Raw genomic sequence first — 25,347 nt, forward strand, 5'->3', positions numbered from 1 at the left:
CTCAAACATGTCTTTCATTTTGGCCTTAAAATCAGCCAATATAATTTGATCTCCTTCTGTCACCAAGAGATCATCCACATGAAGGGACACAATGAGCTGTGTTTCAGCCTGTTCCTTTACAATGTTGGTTCACTGATGCTTCTTTCAAATCCCAAACTGATCAAGTAACTGTCAATTCTGGCATACCAGTCTCTAGGAGCTTGTTTCAAGCCATACAAGGCTTTCTTCAGTTTGTACACTTTGTGCTCTTCACCAGGCACTTTGAATCCTTCAGGCTGTTCTACATAAATTTCTTCTTCAAGGAATCCATTGAGGAAGGCTGACTTCACATCCAGTTGATGTATGATCCATTACTTTTGTGCAGCTAAAGCAACTAATAATCTGATTGTATCAAGCCTGGCTACTGGTGTAAAAGTTTCCATGTAGTCTAGACCATATTGTTGACTGAACCTCTTAACAACAAGTCTAGCTTTCAGCTTATTTAAACTGCCATCAGCATTCTGTTTTGCTCGAAAAACCCATATGACACCAATGGCCTTTCTGTTGGCAGTTCTTTCAGTCAGCTCCCATGTTTGATTCTTCTGAATCATTTTAATTTCATCAATCATGGCTTGCTTCCACCCTTTATCAGCTTCAACTTCTTCAAAACTGGTTGGCTCCACTATAGCAACTTATTCTCTTTCATAAATTTCAGTTAAGAGTCTGGTCCTTCTAACCGGCACATCATCTATGTTTATTTCTAGATCAACTTGATCAGGTTCAATCTGACCTGTTATGAGTTCTTCAGAAACATCTTCAGATTCATTTCTTTCCCAGTTCCACTAAGCCTTTTCATCAAACACAACATCCCTGCTCACTTGAATTTTGTTTGTTACAGGATCTAAAATCTTGTACCCTTTCTTGACCATACTGTAGCCTGCTAGAATTCCAGGCACAACTTTCTAGGACAGCTTGTCCCTTTTTACTGCTGGTATATAGCTGTAACATAGACAACCAAAAACCTTCAAATGAGCCAATGATGGCTTAAACCCAAACCAGGCTTCAAATAGAGTCTTATGGTCCAATATCTTGGTTGGTAGCCTGTTCTGAATATAAAGAGCAGTATTAACTGCTTCAGCCCACATGGTCTTGGGCAAATTCTTCTGAAATAGAAAACATCTGGCTATATTCATCATGCTTCTATTTTTCTTTCCACTTACACCAATTTTTTGAGGTGTATAAGTGTTAGTGAGCTGGTGTTTGATGCTGCTTCATCGCAAAAGGTATTAAACCCGGATGAAGTATACTCAGTCCCATTGTCTGACCTCAAGATCTTCAACTTACAACCTGTTTCAGGCAATGTTGAGAGCACCTTCTCCACGATCCTTACCTCACTAAACTGTTTTCCAAGCAATCTTATGTTGTTTACCACAACCATAATCCTATCTGAATACTGTTTGATAGTTTCTTCTTCCTTCATCTTCAAGTTCTCGAACTCCCTTCTCAGATTCAACAACTGCTGCTACCTTGTCCTCTCAGTACCTTGGAACTCTTCCTTGAGCTTGTCCTAGGCTTGTTTTAGAGTCTCACAAGCCATGATCCTTGTGAAAATTACATCAAACACATTATTTTAGATGCAAGACATGGCCTTGTGTCTCTTAGTTCTTTCATCAGAATGTTGTCTGATTTGAGCCACTATTGGGTTGGCTCTTAGAGATGCTAGTTCAACATCTGAGTTGATAACCTCCCACAAATCAAATTCTTGCAGGTAGGTCTTCATTTTTACTACCCATATGTGGTAGCCTTCTTCGCTGAACACTGGTGGTGGCACTGGTGAGAATCCTGATGAAGACATGGTTCTACAAGTCCACTAAGAATTTGGCTCTAGATACCAATTGTTGGGGTTTTAGGACACTTTATCCGGAGGAAGTATGAACTTCAGTCTGGAACTTAAACAACAATGTAATGAATCCAGATGAAGAATGAAGAAAATTTGAAGTTAAAGCCTGGTGATTCTGAGCTTGAAAAACAGAATGAAATTGAAGGCAAGAAAAGAGAGAGTATTTTGGATGAAATTCTAATAAATTTTCATTACATTGAACTTTGGCATAAGGCCATTACATATACCAGACAATGGTTGGTCTAAATTAACAAATACATCACCTAAACATTACCTAACTCCACTTAATTCATTGGAAATAGGTGAAATTGACTTGTACACTTAGACAAAGCTGGTAATCAGTTCTTTCACCATCTAGTTACATCAAATGTCATCCAAACATAGTTCAAAATGAACTAAATTATAAAACATTATTAAAGGTAACAAAATGAAACCGAGATAAAACAGTAGCATTGATATCCTCAGTTGCATGTATTTCATCTGTCAATACTGCAGCAGCTACTTCATATTTCATCCACAAGACTTATGTGCATGAATTCTTCTTGGTTGCATGAGCTGCATAGAGGGCCATTCTCTAACAAATGGAAATTTATAGGGTCTTGTTTAACACTATATATATATATATATAGCAGCATATGCTGAGGATATCCATTGGTGCCTGCTTTAAGCTCAAAAGCCTTATTCAGCTATATCCATATTCATTTATGGAGAAAAGGGATCAATGAGAGATGCTTGCTTTTCACTTAATGGTTAAGTGGCACCAAAACGTGGGTCTTTTGAGGGTATATCTTTTGTAATATTCTTTTAATTTTAATTTTAATTTTTTACTTTACTTTTAAGATTTTTATGGCTTTTAAGTGAATTTGGAAATAGGAGGGTGAGTATCAGCGTTGAATCAAATCAAGTTGAATTAAATGAAAATATGTTGAATTTGTCGAGTTGACGAGTCTTATTTTATTATATTTAACTTTATTTGAAATTCTTTTCTAATCGAGTATAGTGAAATAGAATTTGAATCGAAAAAATTTATTTGAATTAAATTAAAAAAAATTAATCAGACATATTGAAACTTTTTGACAATATGTCTAAATTCTAAGTTAAAGAGCATATGTACGTATGTACGATAAACTTGATTTGATAATTTAACATTTATATATGTATTTAAGATTTTAAATCAAATTTAATTCTTTGAATCTATATATATATATAGAATTTTGGAAAAAAATTTTATAAATATTTTGAATTTTAGAAGATTATTTTGAATTTTTTAAAGGAGCCATTTGCATATTTTCAAAACTATTAGAGTCTCAAAGGATATGTACGTCAAATTGAATTTGAAAATCAATTATTTACTTAAGTTAATTTAAAAAATAATTTAAATAATTTAATTTGATTAACTCAAAATTTAAAAAATATTTTTTTCAAATCGAAATGATGTTTTCTAATCCTATCTATAGGTGACCATTTTAATCTTTATTTCTCCGAGAATAAATTTCCCAAGAGAAATGTAAAGTTATTTTGCACTTTCCCTTTGTCTTTCCACATTTTCGTCAGAGATCCTACGACGAACCAAGTTACAAATTTTCATAATATGCAAAAGATTTCTCAATGTCAACCATTTTCATAAATGCAAAGTATTGACATATGGTTTCAAACCTCACATTTGGACCCATTGGGACAATATCTTCATACCCATGCAGCTGTATCACTTTTAAGTTAAAAGTATCAATTTCAAAAACCAACAAATTTGATCATTTTGGCTTTGCTATTCGATAATTAGTGGTGGAATTCAAACTACTTTAATGACACAAAGAAGGCTTTTCTAAAGAAAGACGCACTAAGATGACAGGTAGGTGTCACGATCCGTGTGTGAGTAAGGCCTCATCAAAATCAAAACTGGGCAAACACGAGACAATTGAGTTTTCAAAGTGCCCCAAAAAACTAGAAATCCAAAAAAAAAAACTGGATCCTTGTAGGTTCATGTAGAATATTTCGGAAGCTCGAGTAGTATCCATCTATGTATAGCATTTAATAAAGTTAAGTGGAAAGGCTCTAAATGCGATATTGACTATTGATTGACTGTTGATTGTAATCGTTTGTAATTGTTAGATCAAATAAAGTTTACTCATATAAGGAGACGCACTCCTCTCTCGTTTGATTCTGCCTATCCCAATAGGACCTTATAAAAAAAAGGAGCTGTCAAGAGGTTCCATAGGCAGCACGTTTGTACAAGATCGTAATATAACACGTCATCTCGTCTCCACTTCATTGAAGAGTACCTATGCACCACGGCCCGGTTCATTAATAAGGAAGTTAGAGTTGGGGTGGGAGCCTACTATGTGTAATCAAGTATAACACATCCAAGCTAGCTTTTGAGTAATAACACTATCACATTCACCCAACTCTCTTGCATTCTCTTCCTTGTTTACTTTGTCTAAGCAAAGTGTGCCAAGCCTCTCCTGAGCAAAGATTTAAAGCTATCTTAAGCTCATTGTCATTGGAATCAAATTTAAGACTACACATGACCAAAGTTAAAATCTCGAGCCGTGACATAGAATCTTGGTCTTTTAATTACCTTTTAGACCTTTAAAATTTGTAAAATTGTAACGAATCAAATGATAAAATTCATGTTTTGCCCTCAAAACACTTCAATTTGAGGCCACAACCTACCATGTAACGAAAGCGCATTATATCTAATGAGATTTATGTTAAAGATGAATGCCAATACCACCTTGAATTGGGAGGGAGAAGACAAAAAGCCTTGGCGCAATAGCAAGGGATGACGACAGCATGGTGCTGGGTGCTAGATTTTGAGCTTAAAACTAGCCCACCATGAGACTTAGGAATTTAACCCGTTACCCGAGACTTCAAGAAATTAGTAATTGAAATGATAATTAATCTTAATGAGATTATCTTTAATGAGTCATCACTTAATATAGCCTGAACTTAGATTTCTCATCCAATATCCATGGAAACAACACAACTGAATACTATAGTCTAGTTTTTTCCTTTTTTTCAAGTAAAAATTTGAATGGATATTAACATGTTTGGAATAAAATATATAACTAAATCAGATACTATCCAAAAAGGAAAAAAAATAAAAACTTATTTAAAATCAGAAATATAACATTTGAGCAGCTTTCGAAAAATTCTCGACTTTTATGAAATCTGAAACTTTTGCCAGTAAGCTAGTAATTGATATCCTCAGCTATTAATTTAACCCAAAGAAAAACACCTTAAATTGCATTACGTTTACATCCATATTTTGAGACCTCAAATAGGTTTTTAAGACTAGGAGAAAACCAAAATTTTATTACAATCCAATCATATAAGATAATCAATGCCAAAGTTTTTTCATTAATAAACAAATAATTGAACAGCGAAACAAAATGTCACTGAATTGTGAACAGAATAATGAATTTTTTTTTTCCTTTTTTTCATTTGGCTTTGAATTTGATCAATACAAGGAGTTGTAGGTAAAGCATGTAGCAACAATAGAGGCAACGCATATGAGAAATGAAGGAAGAAGAGTGATATTCAAAAGCCGACTCTCACCTAAGTACCCTGCCAACGTTATCGTGGCGTCGGCAATCACTCGAGCGATCGTCCCGGCTTCTGTTGATAATAGTCCGCCATTGTAAGTTCCGCGAGATAGCCTTGATGACATTACTCGAGAAAGCAGTGACAAGTTGACACCTGATGAACAACAACAAAAATGAATTCTATAGGTCCGTAATATAAAACTGGAAAAAGAAATGGGGGGTTGGGTCTGTAATTCTTTGTAAAACCGAATTAAAATATGTCTACCTTCAAGCACTTCGGCCGAAACAAACATTATGAGCCCGGAACAAACATATTGGGGTATAGTGTATGGTATTATCATATGGAAGCTAAGCAATATGCCTATGCAAACCATAATTTCAGATGCCAATAAAATTTGCCTGCGAGGAACAGATAGAAACAGATGCATTAGACAAACAATTCCAGAGCTCATGGTCGACAAAGATTCGAATAGGAAGTACCTGTCTTCAAACATATTGCTAATGTAGCTGCCAACAACAATATTTACGGGAAGGACTGTTAAGCCAAGACATGCAAGAAAGATAGAAACTGTGCTTGTAGACCAGGTGAAGTAGTAAGTCGTGATGACGCTAGATTCTGAGAGTAAAATTTCCATTGCGTATTTGAGCATGAAATATATCAACAACTGAACCTGATGATATTATAAGATTCCGGGTCAGAGAATGTTCAAGTATTAAAGGATCTAGTCTTAAAATTTCTAAACAAAACGATACACAAGTACCACAACAGCCTTTGATAGTATACCTTTACTGACGGTGTAAGTAGTCTATAAGCTGACACAATTGATGTAGCAGGCTGACGAGATTCCTCAGGAGCTTCTTCACTTCCGTCACCTTCTGGATCTTCATCATCTTCTTGTTTCTCTTCTGAAGTAATCAGCAACGGTTGTTTACCTTCCTCGAGTGCACCGTTTTCTAGTGTTTCTGTATTTACGAACATGATGTAAATAAATCATTTTAACGGATTGCTTAACATATCAAGCACAAAAAGATGATTGATAGAAGAACACGTACCAGAACTAGATGCAGGAGGTTCTTCTATATCACGGGACGGTTCTTTAAATGAGATCCACAACCAAACGAGATATACAAGCCAAGCTACAGCCATAACCCATCCCGGCAAAGTGTTTGCATTAAATGTCAACTTGTAAATTTTGAAATTTGTTTGAAGTATGCCGGCAAGAGCAGGACCACAAGCCATCCCCAAAGCGCTGGCACTAACAAAACCAGCCGATGCCTGCATCCGGATTTTTAATGGTACGCAATCGCTGATATAACGACGGTTAACAGCTCTAGCCGAACCCAATCTACAATGACAAGATTAAATTCATCAAGCTAAAAGGAAAAAAGTAAAAAAAAGAAACATATGAGACGAACACGTACCCACAAAACAGCCGACCAAGTATTAGAACCGTTAATGAGTTCATATCATAAGCCAATGCGTACATGGTATTCCCCACGAAAAGGACAATACTGCTAAATACAAGAGGTCTGAAGTATGATCGATTAGACCATGCACTAAAATACACGGAAGAAAACACTTGTGCAACAGCCATTGCCCCGATAACAATACCACAAACCGTTGCAGCAGCTCCAAGGCTCATTGAGTAGTCATCTGCTGTGGGGACGATAATATATGTATTGACCATATAGAGGAACGTGTTTGCTAAGTTCAATAGGAGTGACATAAAATGGTATCTCTCGTCATCAATGCGTTCATCGGTAGGAGCAGGTAGCTCTTCTTGCATAATGAGGGCATGTTGTGCCAGAAAGTTAAGGAAGTTTGTCGAGTGACTTAACCTATCCACAGCTGCTTTTATCGAATCAACCACTGGATCCTGGATATGTCCTGAGTAAGTAAAATAGCATAGCCATAGTTAATACAACTAAATATAGGAAAAACCTGGAGAGGAAGGGCTGGAGGATCGTAAATTGATAAGTAGCTTCCTTGACGATCCTGAAGTTCATGAAGATTACGAGATATTGCTCCAACAACAGCCCCTAAACCCTGCAAATTATACAACAGCCCCACTATTAAATGTTCACAATCTCATCCAAAAATCGAGCAAGAGCTGGACGGGAAAACGCTATCAACTAGAAATATAAATGCCTAAAACAAAAAGCGAAGCCTGTCAGAATTTGACACGTTACCACATGCTTGAACACTTGTTGTAGCTGAGAATAAGGATGATTAGCACGAGTTTTGACATAGTAATCGGTGAATCTATAGCGAAAGCGTTTGTCAAATTTTTTCAATATCTTTCGCAAACCAATAGCATTCATTTCAACAAAATAGAGAAGCTTCAACAGATCTAGGCCGACTGCTCTATAAGCCTCTCTAAGTTCTGTTATTTGGGATATTTCCGGCGTCTCCTCGAGTGCATCATGTTGTTCTCTAAGATTTGTTAACCTGCTTGCAAGTTGGCCTTGTTGCTCCAATATGAAAAGGACAGTCTTCTCAATCTAAAAAAAAAAAAAAGGAAAGTATGAGAAATACATCGTATTGTCAGGAAAAGCATTTTTCATGCTCTTTTATTGTAATGAGCGTGCAAGAAGCTACACTATACCTGATTATCCAACATTCTCGAGAAATCCTTGAGAACATGTCGGCGATCTTGTGTCCCAACTTCCATTTGTTGAGCATACTGTTTGACTCGCTTCTTCATTAATTTGTAGTTTAGGTAAAATCTGCAAAGAATTAAAATTCAACCACACGATAAAATACAATCTCCCTGCTAATAACATGATAAAAAAGCATAGTTTTAACATAGAAGAAAACTAAGAACACATAATACGTAGGAAGCAGTTTAACAACAACATACACAAGAATAAGAAAAGACCAAACATACCCTTGCCATTCTTGAATTTGTCTTTCCTTCAACTTCTTCCCAAAGGCAACCATCTTTTAACTACACATTAATGAAGTAAAATCAGAATATACCGTAATATCGTAAGAACTGATAGTGCTTGCGGATCCAACAAAGTCGCCAAGAAAGCATACTCGAACTAAATTATAAATTTTCAACCAAATTCCCCCATACATGTAAACATAAGCTAAATACAAAGATGCTGCCACAATTTTATTTGTCCAAAAACAGGTGAAAAACCAGAACAGTATATGTACCATGGACCATAACTTTTCCAGACTATTCCAAAATCATGTGCAACATAAATACGCCATTGCCTCGTTAGAGAAAAAAGGTTGGGACCAATAGCTTAAGCAGCAGAATCACGAAACTATCATTTTAATATGAATTAATTTTCTTAAACTTAATGTCTCACTTCTGATATTAGTAATTGATAAATAGAAGGAGCTCGATACCCTTTTAAGTAAAGTCTCGAGTTTAAGTCGGCTCTAGTAGAGTTTGCTTCCTAAATGAAATCCGACCCGACTCGATTCTGGATTTAGTCATCTAAAGTTGATAAACAGAAGTAACTATATATCATCTAATCAAACTATCACTGTGTCAAAGGCAAATATGGCAAGCCATCCTAATTGACTTAGTCAGCTAAATTACGTGTTGTGATTGTGGTTCTTACTTATTAGTGACTAAAAAACAAAAAGCTGAGTGCATCATGTAAACGTAACTTTATCATCACTGAGTTCAAACAGTGAGTTTTCAATAATTTTAACAGCTAGCAAATCATTCACTGGAAAATTTACAAAAGCTGGTAAATATTACAGAGACTTTTTAATGATGCTCTGTTTGGCTACCGAGAAAATTCGAGAAAAAAAACTGAAACTCGGAAAAGTTGAGAACTTTAAACTAATAAAATGATGGCTAACAGATCGAAATAGAAGGAAAAAAATGGGTATTGATTGTTTTCTCAGCAACTAAAAACAGATCCAACAGCAAAACAAATAAATAAATAATACAACGAAATGAAATTACCTAATGAAACAAGTACAAGTTGCTCTCTTCTTATTTAGTTCGAAATGAATTTAGATGACCATCAACGAACAAAAATTATTAAAATACGAAGAAGAAGAAGAAGAAGCAATGAAAAGCAAGAGAAGTACAAAAAAAGGAGCTTTTTTTATATATGAAACTCTTTGAATTGGAATCTGAGTTTGGGTAATTGAAGGAAAATAGATTTGTAGAGAAAGATACGTTTTTTTTTAAAAGAAAAAAATGGGCTTTTCAGTGATTTACTTTTCCTTTGAGATAATTGACGAAAGGTGGAACGAAAAATGGAAAATTCTCAGCCAGCAATTATTATTTATCAAATTATTAGGAGAGAGAGAGAGAGAGAGAGAGAAAGAGATGGGAAGTTGTATTCTAGTTTTATTTGCATTCCTATTACCGCTTGATTTTAAAGGGTAAATTACCTCAAGGTCACAAATTTATTAGTATATTTATATTTTAGTCATTCAACTTAAAAAGTTACAAAATAATCATTAAACTATTTGAAAATTTTTATTTAAATCACTAGACTATTAAAATTATTGTTGTATAGCCTTTGTTGTTTAAATACATGTACTAATCGAAAGCTCTTCTTTTCCTTTTCTTCTACAATTTAATTTTTTTTTTTTGCATGAAACATTTTTTAACATCATAAATTTGCAAACCAAAATCCAAACAACTATGTTCTTTGATCTTCGACACTAACCTTCAGATCGACTTAAATTTAAGTTATGTTCTACTCGATGGGTATTGATCCACCGCAATGATCGTTGAACTGTCACTTGGATCTTGCTAGCCGAGTTTTTTTAGAAAAAACTTAATAGCTCAATGACTTAAATGATTTTTTTGTATAACTCAATGACATAAATGAAAACTTTCAAACAGTTTAATGACAATTTTGTTACTTTTTTTAAGTTAAACGATCAAAATGTAAACTTCTTAATAGTTTAGAGACATTAGGTGTAGTTTACCCATTTTTAAAAGAATCTAATTTTAGTTTAACATCTTATTTTTATATTTTAATTTGGTATAATTTTATTTATATTTTATAATATTATTAGTTGGTTGAAATTTAGAAATTAGTTTATATTTTTTATTTTCAAGAATTTAGTCCTCTATTTTTAGATTTCAAAATTCACGCCCAATTGTTAAAAGCATTAAATTTTTTGTTAAACATTTTAGCTCGACACTTTTAAATAAAAAATAACGTTCTAATAAACTTGAATTTAACAAAATAATTTTAATAGTGTTAATAGTTGGATCTATATTTTGAAATCTAAAATGTTGAGGGACTAAATTATTAGAAATAAAAATACAATGACCATATTTCAAATTTACAAGAATTACAAGGACTTGTAACGTGTTTTAACCTAATAAATTTACATGTTATCCAAATAAATAAGTTTTTTTTTTTGGGGGAATCAATGTCACTACTTTGTAATAGAGAATTAAATTATATTGAATTACAATGGAATAATTAAATTTCAAATATTAACATAATAGAAGGACTAGAACCAAAATTATGCCTTTTAAAATGAATTCACATCGGTCTAATTATGCTCTCACTCCTAATACTCCTTAGAATTTTGGAATTTAATCTCTTTATTTTTTTACTTTTAAATATACCTCTAAAAAGTTTCATTGATTAGCAAATAGCAGCAATGTCGTACAGAATCAGTTCATGCAAGTTATTTTGGTAATCCAACTCATTCACAAGCAGATTGACCCTACTAACTCCTTTAATTTATTTACTTTTATTCTAATAATTTAGTCCTTATTAATATATTAATTGACTTCTATTAATTTTAAATGTGTTATTAATAAATATTTAATTTTAAACTAAATCTTTGAATATCAATATGTTAGATATTCAAATTTAATGATCCAGTTATATTTTAACTTATAAATCAAACAAGTAGAGAAATTAAATTATTGAAATTAAAACTAGAGTGACTAAATTTAAAAAATCCAAAAATATAAGATACCAGAAACGTAATTGTATCAGAGATTGAGTAGACAACATGGACACCCAAATGACTTTGCTTAGGGTACGCAATAGAAAGAAAGTGACGCATATGATTTTCTAATTAAATGTTTTAATTTAATATCTTAATTAATACAATAAATATTTTGTTTAAAAGTTAATCAATGTGTTATGTGTTATGTCATATTAAAAGGATTGATAACGATCTAATAGTTAAATTGATCAATTTAATAGCACTTATTATAGATGTAAATTTTCAAGCAGATCCGATGTATTTATTATATTAATTTAAAATAGTATATATAGCAATATTTATTGAATAATTATGTCAAATTGATGTATTTATATAAATAAAATATGACAGTTGAATTATTAAAATATTAATAATATAAAAATAACACCAATGTCATTTTTTCTTTTTTAATTTTATAGCTTAAATAAAAATATAATTTTTAAAATAAATAATTATTGAAGCACACATCAAAGAGTAGAATAAAATTATAAATACAAAAAGAATTTCTTATTTTTATTTTATAATACTAAATAGAAAAATTGAAATACTTGAAAGATGTTTTATAATATCTCAGTGGGCTATAATCATACATGATTTGAGCCATATATTTTGGAGCACACATGCGAATCTATTTCCTTTGACTCTTTGAGCACCTTATATTATAAAGTTGACTTTTATTAAAGACTTAAAGAAGAAAAATATGATTTTCAATTGAATTGATTGATTAAATTTAAAAATTTAGTGTTTATTTTTTAGATTTTAAAATTTAAATTAAACAGTTGATAAATTTTAAATTATTTTATTAAATTTAAGTTCATTACAACGGAATCTTTTAGTTATATTACTTTGGACTATTTATGATGGACTTTGTCTGGCGTGGGATAATAGTTTAGCTAATATTATGATTGAAATTAATTGTGCACAAGTTATGGAAGTCATCTTAAATAGGTCCTATGGGCAATTGTATAGGGACCTAATTTCGAGAATTCAGGAACTTTGTAGAAAACAGTGGAGGGTACTTATTAAGAAGATTTCAACAGAAGTCAATGTAACTGCACACTTGTTGGCTGGGAAGATAAAAGCGTTTCCTTATGCTCCAATAGTTTTCTAGGAACCTTCGGAAGTGATTGTTGATCAATTACGATTTGATAGTAGGTTTATGCATGATGATGTTGAAATAATACTGTAATTATTTTGATACTTTATTTACAAAAAAAATGTCACATCAACTAATTTAACTGTGCTAACAATTAAACTTGATTTTGAAATATAAAAGCAAGCTGATTAAATTTTAAATTTATAAAAATAAGGGATTTATAACATATTTAAGAAGAATAGCTTAAAAATAATTATATCAAGAGAAATACTGAAAACTACTAGCATTAACATTAGCCATTGACACAATCCCATATAGATGATGAAAAAAAAAAACAAAACTGAACTTTCATGATTGGATAGGTGACTAAGGTTGTTCATCCTAGAACTTATCCGGATTTAAATATCCGATATAAGCCTTTATTTAGACAACTTTTAATTCTACATAAAAAAAATAAAACGTCGAAATTTTATAATAACAAGTAACTCTATTCTATTATTTATACATGTTGTCAATTTATACTTACTTTTTATTAATTTTATTTTTCAATATATAGTAACTTTTACAATTTAATATCTTTTATATTTTTTAATTCTTCTATAATTCAGGAAAATTCTATAAAATAAAAATTCTGAATTTTATGCGTGTGTGAAATTTTGTACATATTTTTTTATTTACTTGTTATTGTCATATCATTATTTTTAACATAAATTTAGTAATGAGTGGATTAAGATTTACAAACCTATAAAATGAAGTGATTAAATTCACTAGTGATTGGATTAAGATATACAAAGCTATAAAAATGCATTGACTAAATTTACTAAAGAAAAAGTAAAGGATATGAATTAATTTGGGAAATGTGGACCAAAAATGTGGCAAACTGGATAAATTACAAAGAATGATTACAAATTTTTAAAAGAAAAAGAAAAAAAGGGCCAATATGTGAAAGTGGGGCTGTCCTGTTTGGATTTGGAAAGAAATTAGTGCAACTTTATATGGGTTGATTGAAACTTGAAGTGACACAAGTGGTGTTCATTTAGTGCCTAATTGATTTTTTGGCAGATTGTGTCCATATGTCTCCTATATTAATTTTTTATAAAAATATAAAAATGTGTTAGAAAAAAAAATCATATGCTTATACTTATATTTATTTGTTTTTAAAAAATTAAAAATTTTAAAGATAAATAAATAAAATTTAAATATTAACGGAGCGAGATGGGATAGAGATGGATGTATTTAACATTTATAGAAATGATAATAATTTTAAAATTATTTATCTATAGTGGAGTGGAATAAGTATTGAAATAAAATGTGCTAATTGTACAATAATAGTGGATTTAACAATAGTTGCCTCATCTCACTTCTTTGCTATCTCTAGTCTTGACACTATTGACAAAAGCTAAGGTCTTAAATTTTACAATGCCGAGTTTTGAGTCCTACTATCTTTAATTATAATATGTAGGTCTCCTTTCGACTATTTACATATAACTTATCTGAGTTTTGTCAATTTTTATTATGCATTATCTTAATTGATTATATATTATAATTGATAGTTATATCAGTAAAACTTTTTAAAATAAATCAAAATGTAATAAAAAAATTCTTTTTAATTTATATTAATTAAATTTAAATTCTGGAATTCCTTATGACTCAAACTGATTCATTGTGTCCAAATCAAACAAGAAACATAGACAAGCATTGAGTTGGAATCCACGAGTGAATGGGAAGACCAAAAGAGAAGTGAAATATGGGCGCACATGATTAGCAAATGCAATCTTTCAAACCAACAATATATTTTAAAGCTGAAAGTTATGGGTTTTTATTTACCCACTTTCTCTTTTTTTGACATAAACCTACTATAATTTTCAAGGCATAGACCTACTTGTTATTAATATATCAGCAAGAGTATTATTTCGGTGGATAAATTTTCTATAGAGTTTATTAATATCAGTATTCATTAATTTTCTTCGATCTATCTGAATGATGGGTCTTAACTCGGGAGAAAGAACTATTAATATACATAAAACCATCCATGTTAGTTCTATATTTGTTCGAATAAAATGCTTGGCCAATTTTACGTGCCTCAACTCGTGAGGCCTTCTTCTCTTAAGCGATAAGAATTCACAAATCTAGATCAATGTATTTTTAAATTTCTTAAAACGAAAATTGAAGTGATAATATATCATAATTTCATCATCATATATTAATAAAATTCAAGTTCAAGAATCAAATTGAAAAAAAGTTGTCAAATTTTAAGATTGAAATGGACAAAAAGAATTTAGAGACCAAGATGGTAAAGTTATCAGTTTTAAGGACTAAATGTTAATTTTATCTCTTTTGATATTGGTATGTATCAGTTTTACTTTTAATAAAATATTATATTATTTGTACATGTAAATATAACTCCATAATACACATAAAAATATATTTATATAATAATTAAAAATTGTTCAAAATATCAAAATTATTTACAAAGCATAAATTATTTGATACCGAAACGGTATTTAATGACACACCGTGAATCTCGGCCAAGATTCTTGACCAAGTTACGAAGGTTGCCGCCGTTTGGCAGTTATAGGCTTTAACCGCCTTAACCTATGAAGTTAAATTCAACAAACCAAATGACTTGATGTATGCCTCCCTCCATGCACATCTAAAGGGAACAAGTTAAATCATGGTTGACCTCCTGTACCTGTAATTACACAAGTCCATATGCGGGTTTGATGTGATTTTGAGTATTATCCAAGTGGGATTAATATGATTTAACGTATAATCCACACGTTTAACATACATGAGACAAGTGTTGAAAGATGGAACCTGGGTATGATGATCATACAATGTCAAGTGAAACAATTCCTTTGAGCAAGGGAACCCTTTGATAACAAGTAGGACGAGTTCCACGTTACGTTTTCTGGTCAAGGTGGTTAAGTGGGCTGGTCACATATAATAACAGGTATATACATACACAAACATATTGCGTGCGTATATATGTGTATATATAAGCTATAGAACATATTGTGTGTATATAGCTATAGAACTTCCTTTCCATCTATGCATCCACCCTTTACATTGTGTAATTAGAGTAAACTATCTAAACAATAATCGAACAAAATTCTTTTCAGTAGAATGCCTTCAACTTCTAGCTTTGAAATGGCACCCAACAGATCTAAAAAAAAAAAAAACAGAAGAAAACACTTCTTTGGGATTTTGCAGATAAATGAACACTGTAATCTCTGTTTATGGTGCAACTGCTGTGAGAATATATAATAATCTCTTTTAGTCCCGACTATGAAATAGGCCCCATTGCTTTTTTTGGGGCCACCAGAACACAGCTGGTCTAGTCCCTAAGAAGCCGACCCTGGCAAAATGTAAAGGAGTAATATTCCAGGAAAATTACACTCATTCAAGTTTACATTATATTTTCTGGGGCTCAAAATAATGGATTTCACATACAGTTACGAGGCTGGTGCATACTCTTGGATTGCTGTTACCAGTTTGTTTCGGTCATCCTCTGTTTTTGTTCTAATTAAGAAGGTACGTGCCACTATCTCTTGGTTATCGCCACCTTCATCCTACAAAATCCAAGACATGTCACTCAAATACTCGAAACAAAGTCCACTCAAATACTCGAAACAAGGTCAAATTCTGCAAGGAAGGTTAAAACATATTACCGAGGTATGAAATATTGCAACAAGGGAATTCTTTTGTGCACTTGTTTTGATCCCAGGATATAGCAATGCATTTAGCAACACCTTCCCCACCTGCAACCAATAGATTGTTATAGTCTTGTAGAAGTGAACTTGTCTTTTTGTAACTGATAAATGTGTATAAAGGAACATACCTCATTTCGAACAACGATTGTTGGTTTGGAATCTTTCGAACCCTTGCTGATACCCTCTTTGCATTTAATGGAAAGTTGCCCAGTGCCTTTATCTTTCCATGAATCTTTATCTGCTGGATCAGTTGACTGGCATGACACAAGAGGGAAGGTCAGAACCCAAAACACCATGTTACAAGTCAAGAGTAGGCAAACACGAAAAATCACTACTGAACACAAGTTTTCAGAAGATACACCTTGACATAAAGCTTGCATTTGACTTCATGAACAACAACAATACCCTTCTCTTCCGACTTCTTCACTGATGGACTGCTTGGCTGTGGCAACTCATTTTCTGACAATCCAACGTGACACTTATTAATATGCACATGGTGAGACAGGAACGAAATTAAAAGTTGAGGTGGAGAGGCAAAGGGTTAACCTATTGAGTTAAAACTAATAAAACGAAGTAACCTAGAAAAGAAAAAATTACATGACCAGGCTTAATTTAATGAAGGAATGCCTTAAGACTTAAGCAATATCCAGTAAATAAGGACCAGGAGATTAAGTTTGATTGCCCTACCATCATCTGCATCATCTGCTGCATTGTTGTCCACTGAAACTGAGCTCTGAGTTCCTGAAATAACAAAATAGGATGTAAAATACGCAGTTGTCTTAAAATCTTCAAGCTAATAATGTTGAGTTTTAATCCTTGTATAGTACTTGTAGCAAAAAGCAATGAAACACCTACCAAACAAGAAAGGGCTCTGACTATTAGAGAATGCTCCAGTGCTCCAAGGAGATGCAAAGCTTGAGGTCATGTTAGATGAAGAAAAGCTATTTGTTGCACTGGAGGAAGTAAAATTTGCGGTTGAAAGGCCAAACGAAAAGCTTGAGTTTGAACCAGCTGCGATTGAGCTTGTTGTCAGACCAACTGGAGTGAAGCTTGTAGTTGAACTAGCTGAGGTAAAGCTAGTAGTTGTACCCAATGGAGGAAATTTTTTAGTCATATCAGCTGGAGTCGAGCGTGTAGTTGTAGTGTTTAGAGAAAACATCCCAGCTGTGGTGCCTGGAGAAAAACTCAGAGTTGTAGAGCCTGGAATAAGGCTTGTAGTTGTGCTGGTTGGAGTGAATCCAATTTTCCCTTGAAAAAACTTATTCTCAGTATTCTTGGTTTCAGGAACCATTTTGCTTTCATTTTTATGGGATTCAGCAGCAGACAAACTATCACCATTAGCCGCATTCGCTTTGAGCCAATTGACAACATCACTGAACTTGTCCTGCAAACAAGGAAATGGAGTACCTCTCAAGTTAGCAAACAAAAGCAATAATGCCTTAAATATATGAGGTCTATTCTTGCATACTAATTTAAATATTAGTGGAAGTCACAGATACTCAGATGAGGGTTATCTGTGATACAAGCCCAATGAGAACTTCAAAATAGATGCACAGTCTACCTAAAGTTGTCAACAAAACTGCTAGTGGAAAGATATAAATCTTTCCAATTTTTGTCCTCTAAAGGTGCATGGCATGAGCAAGTAACACCCAATTGCAAACACAACTAAATACTGATATATAAAATGATAAGTGTGTAATTTCTAAATTATTTGTGATATTTCTCACCTTGAATTATGCTATTTATGTTCTTAATTATATTTATATGTTGTTTGTTTGATTTAGGGAATAACTAGAGAAAAAGGAGCTTAAAGTTCATTTTTGACAAGCTTTTTGAGGTTTGGACTTTTAACCCAGTGCAGTTTCAGTATTTTGGCCATAACTTCAGCTAACTTCAGCTACAAGCCTCAGTTTTGGGCCCATAACATACCTATTCGGAGGGAATTGAAAGGTTTATCTGAAGTGATTTCATGGCTAAAGCCCAAAAACGTCAGAAAGATGTCCAAAAATGGCCTGAAAGTTTGACGCAAAAATAGTCAAGAAACCTAAAAAGTTTCTGTTCAATTTAATTAAGGGCACTTTTTTATTTTCTCCATTAAGTTATTTTTACCTTATAAATAGACATCATTAGGTTAAGACTAGGGGAGACTTAGACCTAGGCGATCTTAGTTTTATTTTGTTTTCTTTAAACCGAAAAAACTTGTCAAAAATAAACTTCAAGCTCCTTTTTCTCCAATTATTTCCTGAATCAATAATAAACAAAATATAAATATAAATAATATAATTAAGAACATAAATACAATAATTAGAGGCAAGAAATATCACAAATAATTTAGAAATTATGCACTTATCATAAAACAAGCACAGCAGCTAGCTTTAGTTTACTCATATAAAGAAATAATGTGAAGAAACAAAAGTAACAAGAAGAGGCAAAACAAAATCCTTTTAAAGTCAGAACTCAAAGAATCTAACAGTACAGCCCTAGAATTAGCAATTAAATGTATTCACTTAAGACTGTAAAAACATGACCATATTTCTCAAGTGGATGATAAACCATCAGAAATTACCATAATGTTTGAAGCATGACTTAGGTAATCACTAACACCATCTTGCCAAAGCTCATCAGGGTGATTCTTCAGTTGTGACTGCACCCAACTGCTAACATGAAATGTTGTTATGGACAATAAATAAAATCTTTAAGTTCGCTAAGGTCCAGAGACAAAGAAGCAAGAAGCTTGGCTATACTAGGGACTGACAAGAACATTAAATACATCAAACATGTTTTATAAGTAGCAAAAGATCAAATCATTTAGTCTTAAACAAGCATATATAGCATAAGCACGTTGTAGAAACATCACAGACAGGACCTTGCAAATTGGATGTTGAGAGCTTTCACATGCCGCCGAGACAACTCAGCTCGCTGTGGGTCTAATGGTGGTGTTGCATTCGGCTGCTGTTGAGATGGTTCTGCCCTTTGAGGATCAAAAGGAGATCCTGCCATTATTCTTTTGTTGCGGAACTGCAGACCACGATTGATGAATTCAACAACGTGATTGATACATCGAAACATCAAATGATAAAAACTGACTATTAGGTAGTTATACAAAATAGTCATAATTACTCCTCCCCCTTCCTTTCAACAATGCAAGCACACTCTAATCTTTTGAAACTCTAGTCATTAACAAGTTTGTTCTCTCGGTTTTTCAAAACATTAACAATGATAGCCATGATCAAACACTTTCATCTTCCATCAATTCCAAGTCCATTCTTCAAAACCCAATAAACCCACATCAGATATTAAAAAAGAAAACCTTCGACCTTCCTAAGATGCTTGTCAGCTAACTGAAACTAAAAAAACACGCAAAAGATTCGAATTTTAACAGTCTTTTCCATTAATTCAAAGCTCATTAACTTCCTTATTTACAAGTCAATTAAACCCACAAAAACTTACTAACAAATCACTACAGAAATGTCCTCTTTCTTTACTTTAGCATTTAGAAACAGAAAATAAATAAATTAGGTTTATACTATCAATTTGAGGGAATGAAACTACATTTAAAAAGAAAAAACTAAAAATATGTAAAATTTCAGAAAACTCACAGCAGAATCATTGGCATCGGCAGCCGAGCTCGATAAGGCAAATCTTTTCGTACCGTTCATGGTGAGATTGAGCGGTTCAATTGAGGTTTAAGGGGAAAAAAAAGGGATATTTAGGGTTCAAAAAGGAAATTAATTTTTTTGGGGGGATGGCTTTTGTTTCAGGCTAAAAGGAAGTGGAGAGGAACTTTCAATAATTTTTTGGGGTTTAATTATGGAAAACTTTTGAAATTGAGAAAGGGTTGATTATAACCGTCCGATCGAGTGGGGAAAATAGACTTTTAATTGAAACCGTTAGATTGGTTTTCCAAAGCTATCGTCGGCCACGTGCTTGTTTTACTTCCATGATTGGGCCCACCATCATAGGCTCAGGCCTGAATTTTGTCAGAACATGCATGTGGTCCACTTTCGTACATAAATTTTAATGTAAAAGAACGTCGTCGTTTCTCTTGGAGAACAACTGCCGCTGAATAAGGGCCGGGCCGGGCCGGGCGGAATTTAGGTTGTACCTATGCATAATATTAATATCGTATATAATTATATAAATCTAATTTCACCTCAAATATATGGAAGTCTATTTATATATTTAAATGAGTAATTTAAATTCATTTAAATTCTCCCATATTTATTTTAAAAATATAATTTTATTTAATATTTAAAATTATATATTTTTATTAAAATTTTAAACATAAACAATATGTTTTTAATATTTATATTATAATATAGTTAATTTAATTAAATATTATATAATTTAGATAATATATATAAAAGAAAATTTATTAAATTATAAACTTGAAAAGAGTTATGCTTAAGCTTTAATTTATATTTTAAGTGAGTTTAGTTTTTGGTCAAAGGCTATTTTTTGAACTTAATATTTTTTTTGCTCAAACTTTCTTAAATTTTGAGTGAATTTTCAAACTTAAACAGATAACTTGATTCTTAAATCGACTTGAATGTGCTTAACATAGTTTCACTGGTTTAATGCACCTCATTTTGTGTATTTTTAAGTGATTTTATGTGATTGCCTTTCATTATCTAAGATATGCAATCAAAATACTTCATCCTATTCTATAGTAGAGAATGTTTATTGTTGGGACAGAGTGATAAGGCATTAAGGGTCCTTTAGATGTGAACGTGATGCATTTAGCTTTTATTTTATCTTACACTATAATATTATTATAGCATTTAATTTTATTATTATTGGTATTATTATATTAACTACAGATAAATGCACTGTCTGTCAATATTGTGATGGGCAAAAATCCAACCCGCAGAGTTCCAGAGTACAACTATTGAGGATGATGTCTCTGCTTTTTAGTAGATAGCAATAGAAAACAGTGAAACCCCTTTTTAACTGAAGGGACTGTCCTGAAATTAGTAAATATTTTTCTTCACAGTGGGGAGGCCATTGTCGCAACTGGCACTGTTACTTATGGAGTATAGGCATCTAACATTTTCAGATTTCCACCCCCGCATAAAAGATAGTTTGTAACAAAAATAAAGGCTTAAGTCTTTAATGAACGTTTAAGACCTATTCCCAACCCATCTATATTAGGTTAATGTTTATGAATGCAATAATAGTCTTTTAGGAGTTTAAATTGAGTTTAAATCGGTATAATATTAATATATATATATATATATATATATATATTGTCAACGTGAATTAGATGTTCAATACATGTATACTTTTGTATAAACAATTTGAATTTAAGTTTAAAAAATCATCCTAAATTTTAATAATGTTGGCTTTTAACTCGTTAGATATAACTTGTTCATGTAGTAAGTATAAATATATTTAAAATTTAATCCATGTGTCCTAAGTATACTCTTGTTAGGTCCAAATTTTAGAGCTTTTATTTAGTTCTCAAGTATCAATATTCAATATCATATCGATAAGGTTTTTATTGGTCTAACTATCAACCTATACGTTAAATGTTAGTATAATATGAAATTTAGTATATTTAAAATTAAGAGATTAAATTTTAAATACATATATACCAATCATATTAGACAATTAATTGTTAATTTTAAAATATATATGATCCAATGAATGTGATTCAATTTGGGTTATAAGGTTGATTTAATGAAAGTTAATTGTTAATATTATTAGCTAATTATGTATTTTTATCAAATCAACTCTAAAATACTAATTAAATATTAAAAATTAATATTGTTACCTTTTGAGAAGAAAATATATAACTTCTATCAACTATAAGTACCAAATTAAACTGAAAAATAACACAAGTATCACACTATGTAAAATTTTGTAAAACTTGGTGACAATAATAAAATTAATTTTGAAACGTGGAGTGTAATTAATCTATTAATTAAGTGGTTCAAGAGATTTAATAACACTAATTTTTTTTGGTAACAATAATAACATTAAATTTAATATCATCTTCACTTCCAATTTACTCCCTTCTTGAATTATAAATTAGTAAGTTTGAAGTATCCCATTATCATCAACATCATACTTTTTCACCATCATCACCATGAATAAAAACACCATAAACTCCATTTCCATGCTTATTTTGTTACTGTACGGGAACACCATGTGTGAATCAAAATGCAAGAAACCCGAAGAGCTACCATTGCATGAAATTTACGTAACCAATTACATGTCCTATGAAGAAACGATTAGATGCTTTCGTTACGACCTAACCGACAATTACCTAGGAACCAGGTTGTTAAAACCTCGTCAAGAAACCAGGTTTTGTTTCAGGTACGGTTTAACCCCCGACACTATATACTACTGTAGCATGATCAATGGTTCATTTGTTGCCTACAAAAACAGCTATGATTGTGTACAAAACAAGGTTAATCTTTGTAAATGGAGGATTTATGAAACGTATGCCGAGGTTTATTCATTGAATCAACAGAGATGGATTCGGTTCGATTATGAACAAGTTAAGGATCCAGGGTGTTATAAGAATGTGTGTTTAAGGTTTCCACGCGGATATCCTTACCATAAAGCTTCATGTGATAATGAAAGTTCTCAACCCAGTGCGTTTCATTAGTTTAATGTTGTCTTTGTATGATCTTTGTTCGAAATTTTGAAATAATGGGTTGATTTTATAAGTATTCAATGTCTATTTTTCTTTGGATAAATTTACCCTCAAGGTAATTAAACTATTAGTAAGTTTACATTTTGGTCACTAAATTTCAAAAAATTACAAATGATCACTGAGTACTATTCGAAAGTTTTCATTTAAGTTACTGGCCTGTTAAAATTGATGTTTAATGGTCTTCTTTGTTTGCACCTCCTGCAGTACCAATTAAAAGTTTTCCTTTTTCTTTTCTATTCTACATTTCAATTTTTTTTTTATAAAACAACTTTGAGCATCATAAATTTACGAACCAAAACTCAAATAAATTTCTTCTTTGATCTTCAATACTAATCATCAGATCGACTTGTATCTAAGGTATATATGTTTTTCTACTCATTGATGGGTACCAGTTGTTAAATGTCACTTGGAGCTTGTTAACCAAACTTAAAAAACAAGAAAAGAAAAAAGAACCTTAAGAGCCTAGTGACTTAAATAAAAACTTTTGAATAATTCAATGACTTAAATGAAAATTTTTGAATAGTTCATTGACCAATTTGTATCTTTTTGAAATTGAGTGACCAAAACAAATATGTAAAATTAGTTCTTCTAATTTATAAATGAGCAATTTAATCCTTATTCATTTAATTTTAAAACAAATATGTAAAATTATAAATAAGGCTCAATGCACACTTTAGTACCTAAAGTATATCATTTTTCTCACTTTAGTCCTTAAAGATTTTTGGCCCATTCTAATCCCTAACGTTATCAAATGTTCGCACTGTTTAATGTTAAAGCTTACCACCATTTAAAGTTTTATTCCTTTCAATTTTTTTTACCCTTAAATTGGAAGGAAACTACACTTAAGCGTACTCGAACTCATGCCTTTCTTGTTGCTACCATAGCAATAGTACCAACTAAGCTTCAATCAACCCCTTTACTTCAAAATTAAATATATAGGAATTTGTACAAAAAAATTGTATAGGACTTAAGTTGCGTACTTCTATAATAAAGAGACTAATTTATGCTTCAAATTATTGTATAAGGACCCATCCAACAATTTAACCATTAATAATTGAATACCAACAAAAGAATGACTATTGGAAAAAAGAACCATTTTTTTTTTTAACGTGTGGTTGTCATTGAAAACCAGATAGCCTAAAATTTCTCGAAGTACATGCCCTTAACTAGTTGACTTAAACTTCAACATCCTATTACAAAACAATATATCTACATCTATATATGTATTATTTATCCTTACTATATCTATATTAATATATATGAATCTAAAGATGATAATTGATGGAAGATGTAACGGTCTGCGAGGCATGCCACTTTGATCTTTTAAAAAATTACTAGTTAAAGCCAGCACTCAGCTGAAAAATTTAATACAATTTCCATAAATATTTAATCCTTTTCTGTATCCCCTATAAAAATGAGAAAAGAAAAAAAAAATCAAAGAGATAGAGAGATAAAACAAGGAATCAAAGGAACCATGGATGCTTTCTATCATCATTCAATGCTTTACCAAACTCACCACCTTCCTTTCTTCTTCAAATTTCCTCCTCTAGCTTCTACCACCCCTTTGCTATTATCCTCTTCCCTTCAGGTATTGATCAGTTTTGTAAAAAAATACCTTACTGAAAAAAAAATCAGTAACTCCACAAGGAAACATCGATATCACTATCATCATCATCATCCGGATTAGTACTCCTAGGTGGAGAAAGTAAAAGTCCTTCAGCCATGCTAGCAAGCAAGTTCGGCATGTCGAACATTGCTTCTTCATCCACAAAGTTAACCTCGACGCCACTCGAAGAAGCCTCCACACTTCCCTGCCTTGTGCCACCGCCCCCCAACTGTTCCTCCGATTCTTTAGGCCTAAACGCTTCGGCCGCCTCCACAGCTGCTCGTCTAATGTCGATAGCATCCATTGAAGCCGGCAAAGGCAACTTCCAAACTGAATCAGCAAAATTAAGGCAAGCACTTTTACCTCTAAACGCTAATGCAGCAACATCATGTGCTCGTGCAGCCATTTCAGGTGTAGGATAAGTACCGAGCCAAATGCGAGTTTTTTTATTAGGCTCACGTAACTCACATACCCATTTGTTCTTTTTCCTTTGTCGTACACCTCTAAAAATAGGATGACGAGTCTCTTTGAATATTCTCCTTCCTGCACGTTTCTTTGGCTTACTCGTTGCTAATGAATAAACTTCTTCGGATGACGATGACGGTGTCTCCGCCGTTTCAGCCGCCATAAAGTAGAAGACTTTTGTGTTGGGCTTTTTAAGCTGCAAAAAAAAAAACCTATGGAGTTGGATTTGGAACTCAAAGAGGGAACGATAGTGAAACTTTATTGTGTGGGTTTTTAAGGAATGGCTGACGCCTGGCAGCCTTGCGGTTTTCACACGGACGCCCATACGAAGAAAGAGGGAACAGTGTATGGTCCACGGTTTCCACATAGGGAGGTTTAAGCTAAGAAATAGGTTGACAAAGAAAACTAGGAAAGTCCAAGCGCAAACCAAATCACTTTCAAAAT

The 25,347-nt window shown here is 32.2% G+C and overlaps 3 protein-coding genes across 8 annotated transcripts; all 3 read right to left on the minus strand.

Annotated features, from left to right (window-relative positions):
• Nucleotides 1-5,161: 5,161 nt before the first annotated feature.
• Nucleotides 5,162-9,679, minus strand: LOC108457656 (SPX domain-containing membrane protein At4g22990). 3 transcript variants are annotated; one of them, XM_017756718.2, is made up of 11 exons: nt 9,354-9,679; nt 8,310-8,369; nt 8,028-8,148; nt 7,612-7,923; nt 7,364-7,468; nt 6,844-7,298; nt 6,475-6,767; nt 6,206-6,384; nt 5,902-6,092; nt 5,687-5,820; nt 5,162-5,575 (listed from the first exon to the last, which is right to left on the minus strand). In XM_017756718.2, the coding sequence occupies exons 2-11, from the start codon at nt 8,360-8,362 to the stop codon at nt 5,337-5,339; spliced, it is 2,082 nt and encodes a 693-aa protein (XP_017612207.1). In that variant the 5' UTR covers nt 8,363-8,369; nt 9,354-9,679; the 3' UTR covers nt 5,162-5,336. The 3 variants fall into 3 exon arrangements, with proteins under 3 accessions (XP_017612207.1, XP_052882176.1, XP_052882178.1); XM_053026216.1 differs by lacking the exon at nt 9,354-9,679 and adding an exon at nt 8,783-9,285; XM_053026218.1 differs by lacking the exon at nt 9,354-9,679 and adding an exon at nt 8,585-8,763.
• A 5,190-nt stretch (nt 9,680-14,869) lies between these two features.
• LOC108449983 (uncharacterized) lies at nt 14,870-19,960 on the minus strand. 4 transcript variants are annotated; one of them, XR_008280403.1, is made up of 11 exons: nt 19,771-19,960; nt 19,038-19,189; nt 18,738-18,825; nt 17,027-17,555; nt 16,859-16,912; nt 16,533-16,630; nt 16,300-16,425; nt 16,130-16,219; nt 15,912-16,030; nt 15,295-15,369; nt 14,870-15,150 (listed from the first exon to the last, which is right to left on the minus strand). XR_008280403.1 is itself a non-coding variant. In XM_017747426.2 (9 exons), exons 1-9 carry the CDS (start codon nt 19,828-19,830, stop codon nt 15,914-15,916), a joined length of 1,314 nt encoding a protein of 437 aa, XP_017602915.1. In that variant the 5' UTR covers nt 19,831-19,960; the 3' UTR covers nt 15,654-15,913. The 4 variants fall into 4 exon arrangements, 1 of the variants encoding a protein (XP_017602915.1); XR_008280401.1 differs by having other exon boundaries at nt 15,276-15,369; XR_008280402.1 differs by having other exon boundaries at nt 15,250-15,369.
• A 3,951-nt stretch (nt 19,961-23,911) lies between these two features.
• On the minus strand, nt 23,912-25,347 carry LOC108484994 (dehydration-responsive element-binding protein 1A-like). The gene has a single exon (XM_017788866.2). The coding sequence runs from the start codon at nt 25,268-25,270 to the stop codon at nt 24,464-24,466; it is 807 nt and encodes a 268-aa protein (XP_017644355.1). The 5' UTR covers nt 25,271-25,347; the 3' UTR covers nt 23,912-24,463.

Source organism: Gossypium arboreum, chromosome 1 (assembly GCF_025698485.1).
Source record: "Gossypium arboreum isolate Shixiya-1 chromosome 1, ASM2569848v2, whole genome shotgun sequence".
Classification (NCBI taxonomy): Eukaryota; Viridiplantae; Streptophyta; class Magnoliopsida; order Malvales; family Malvaceae; genus Gossypium; species Gossypium arboreum.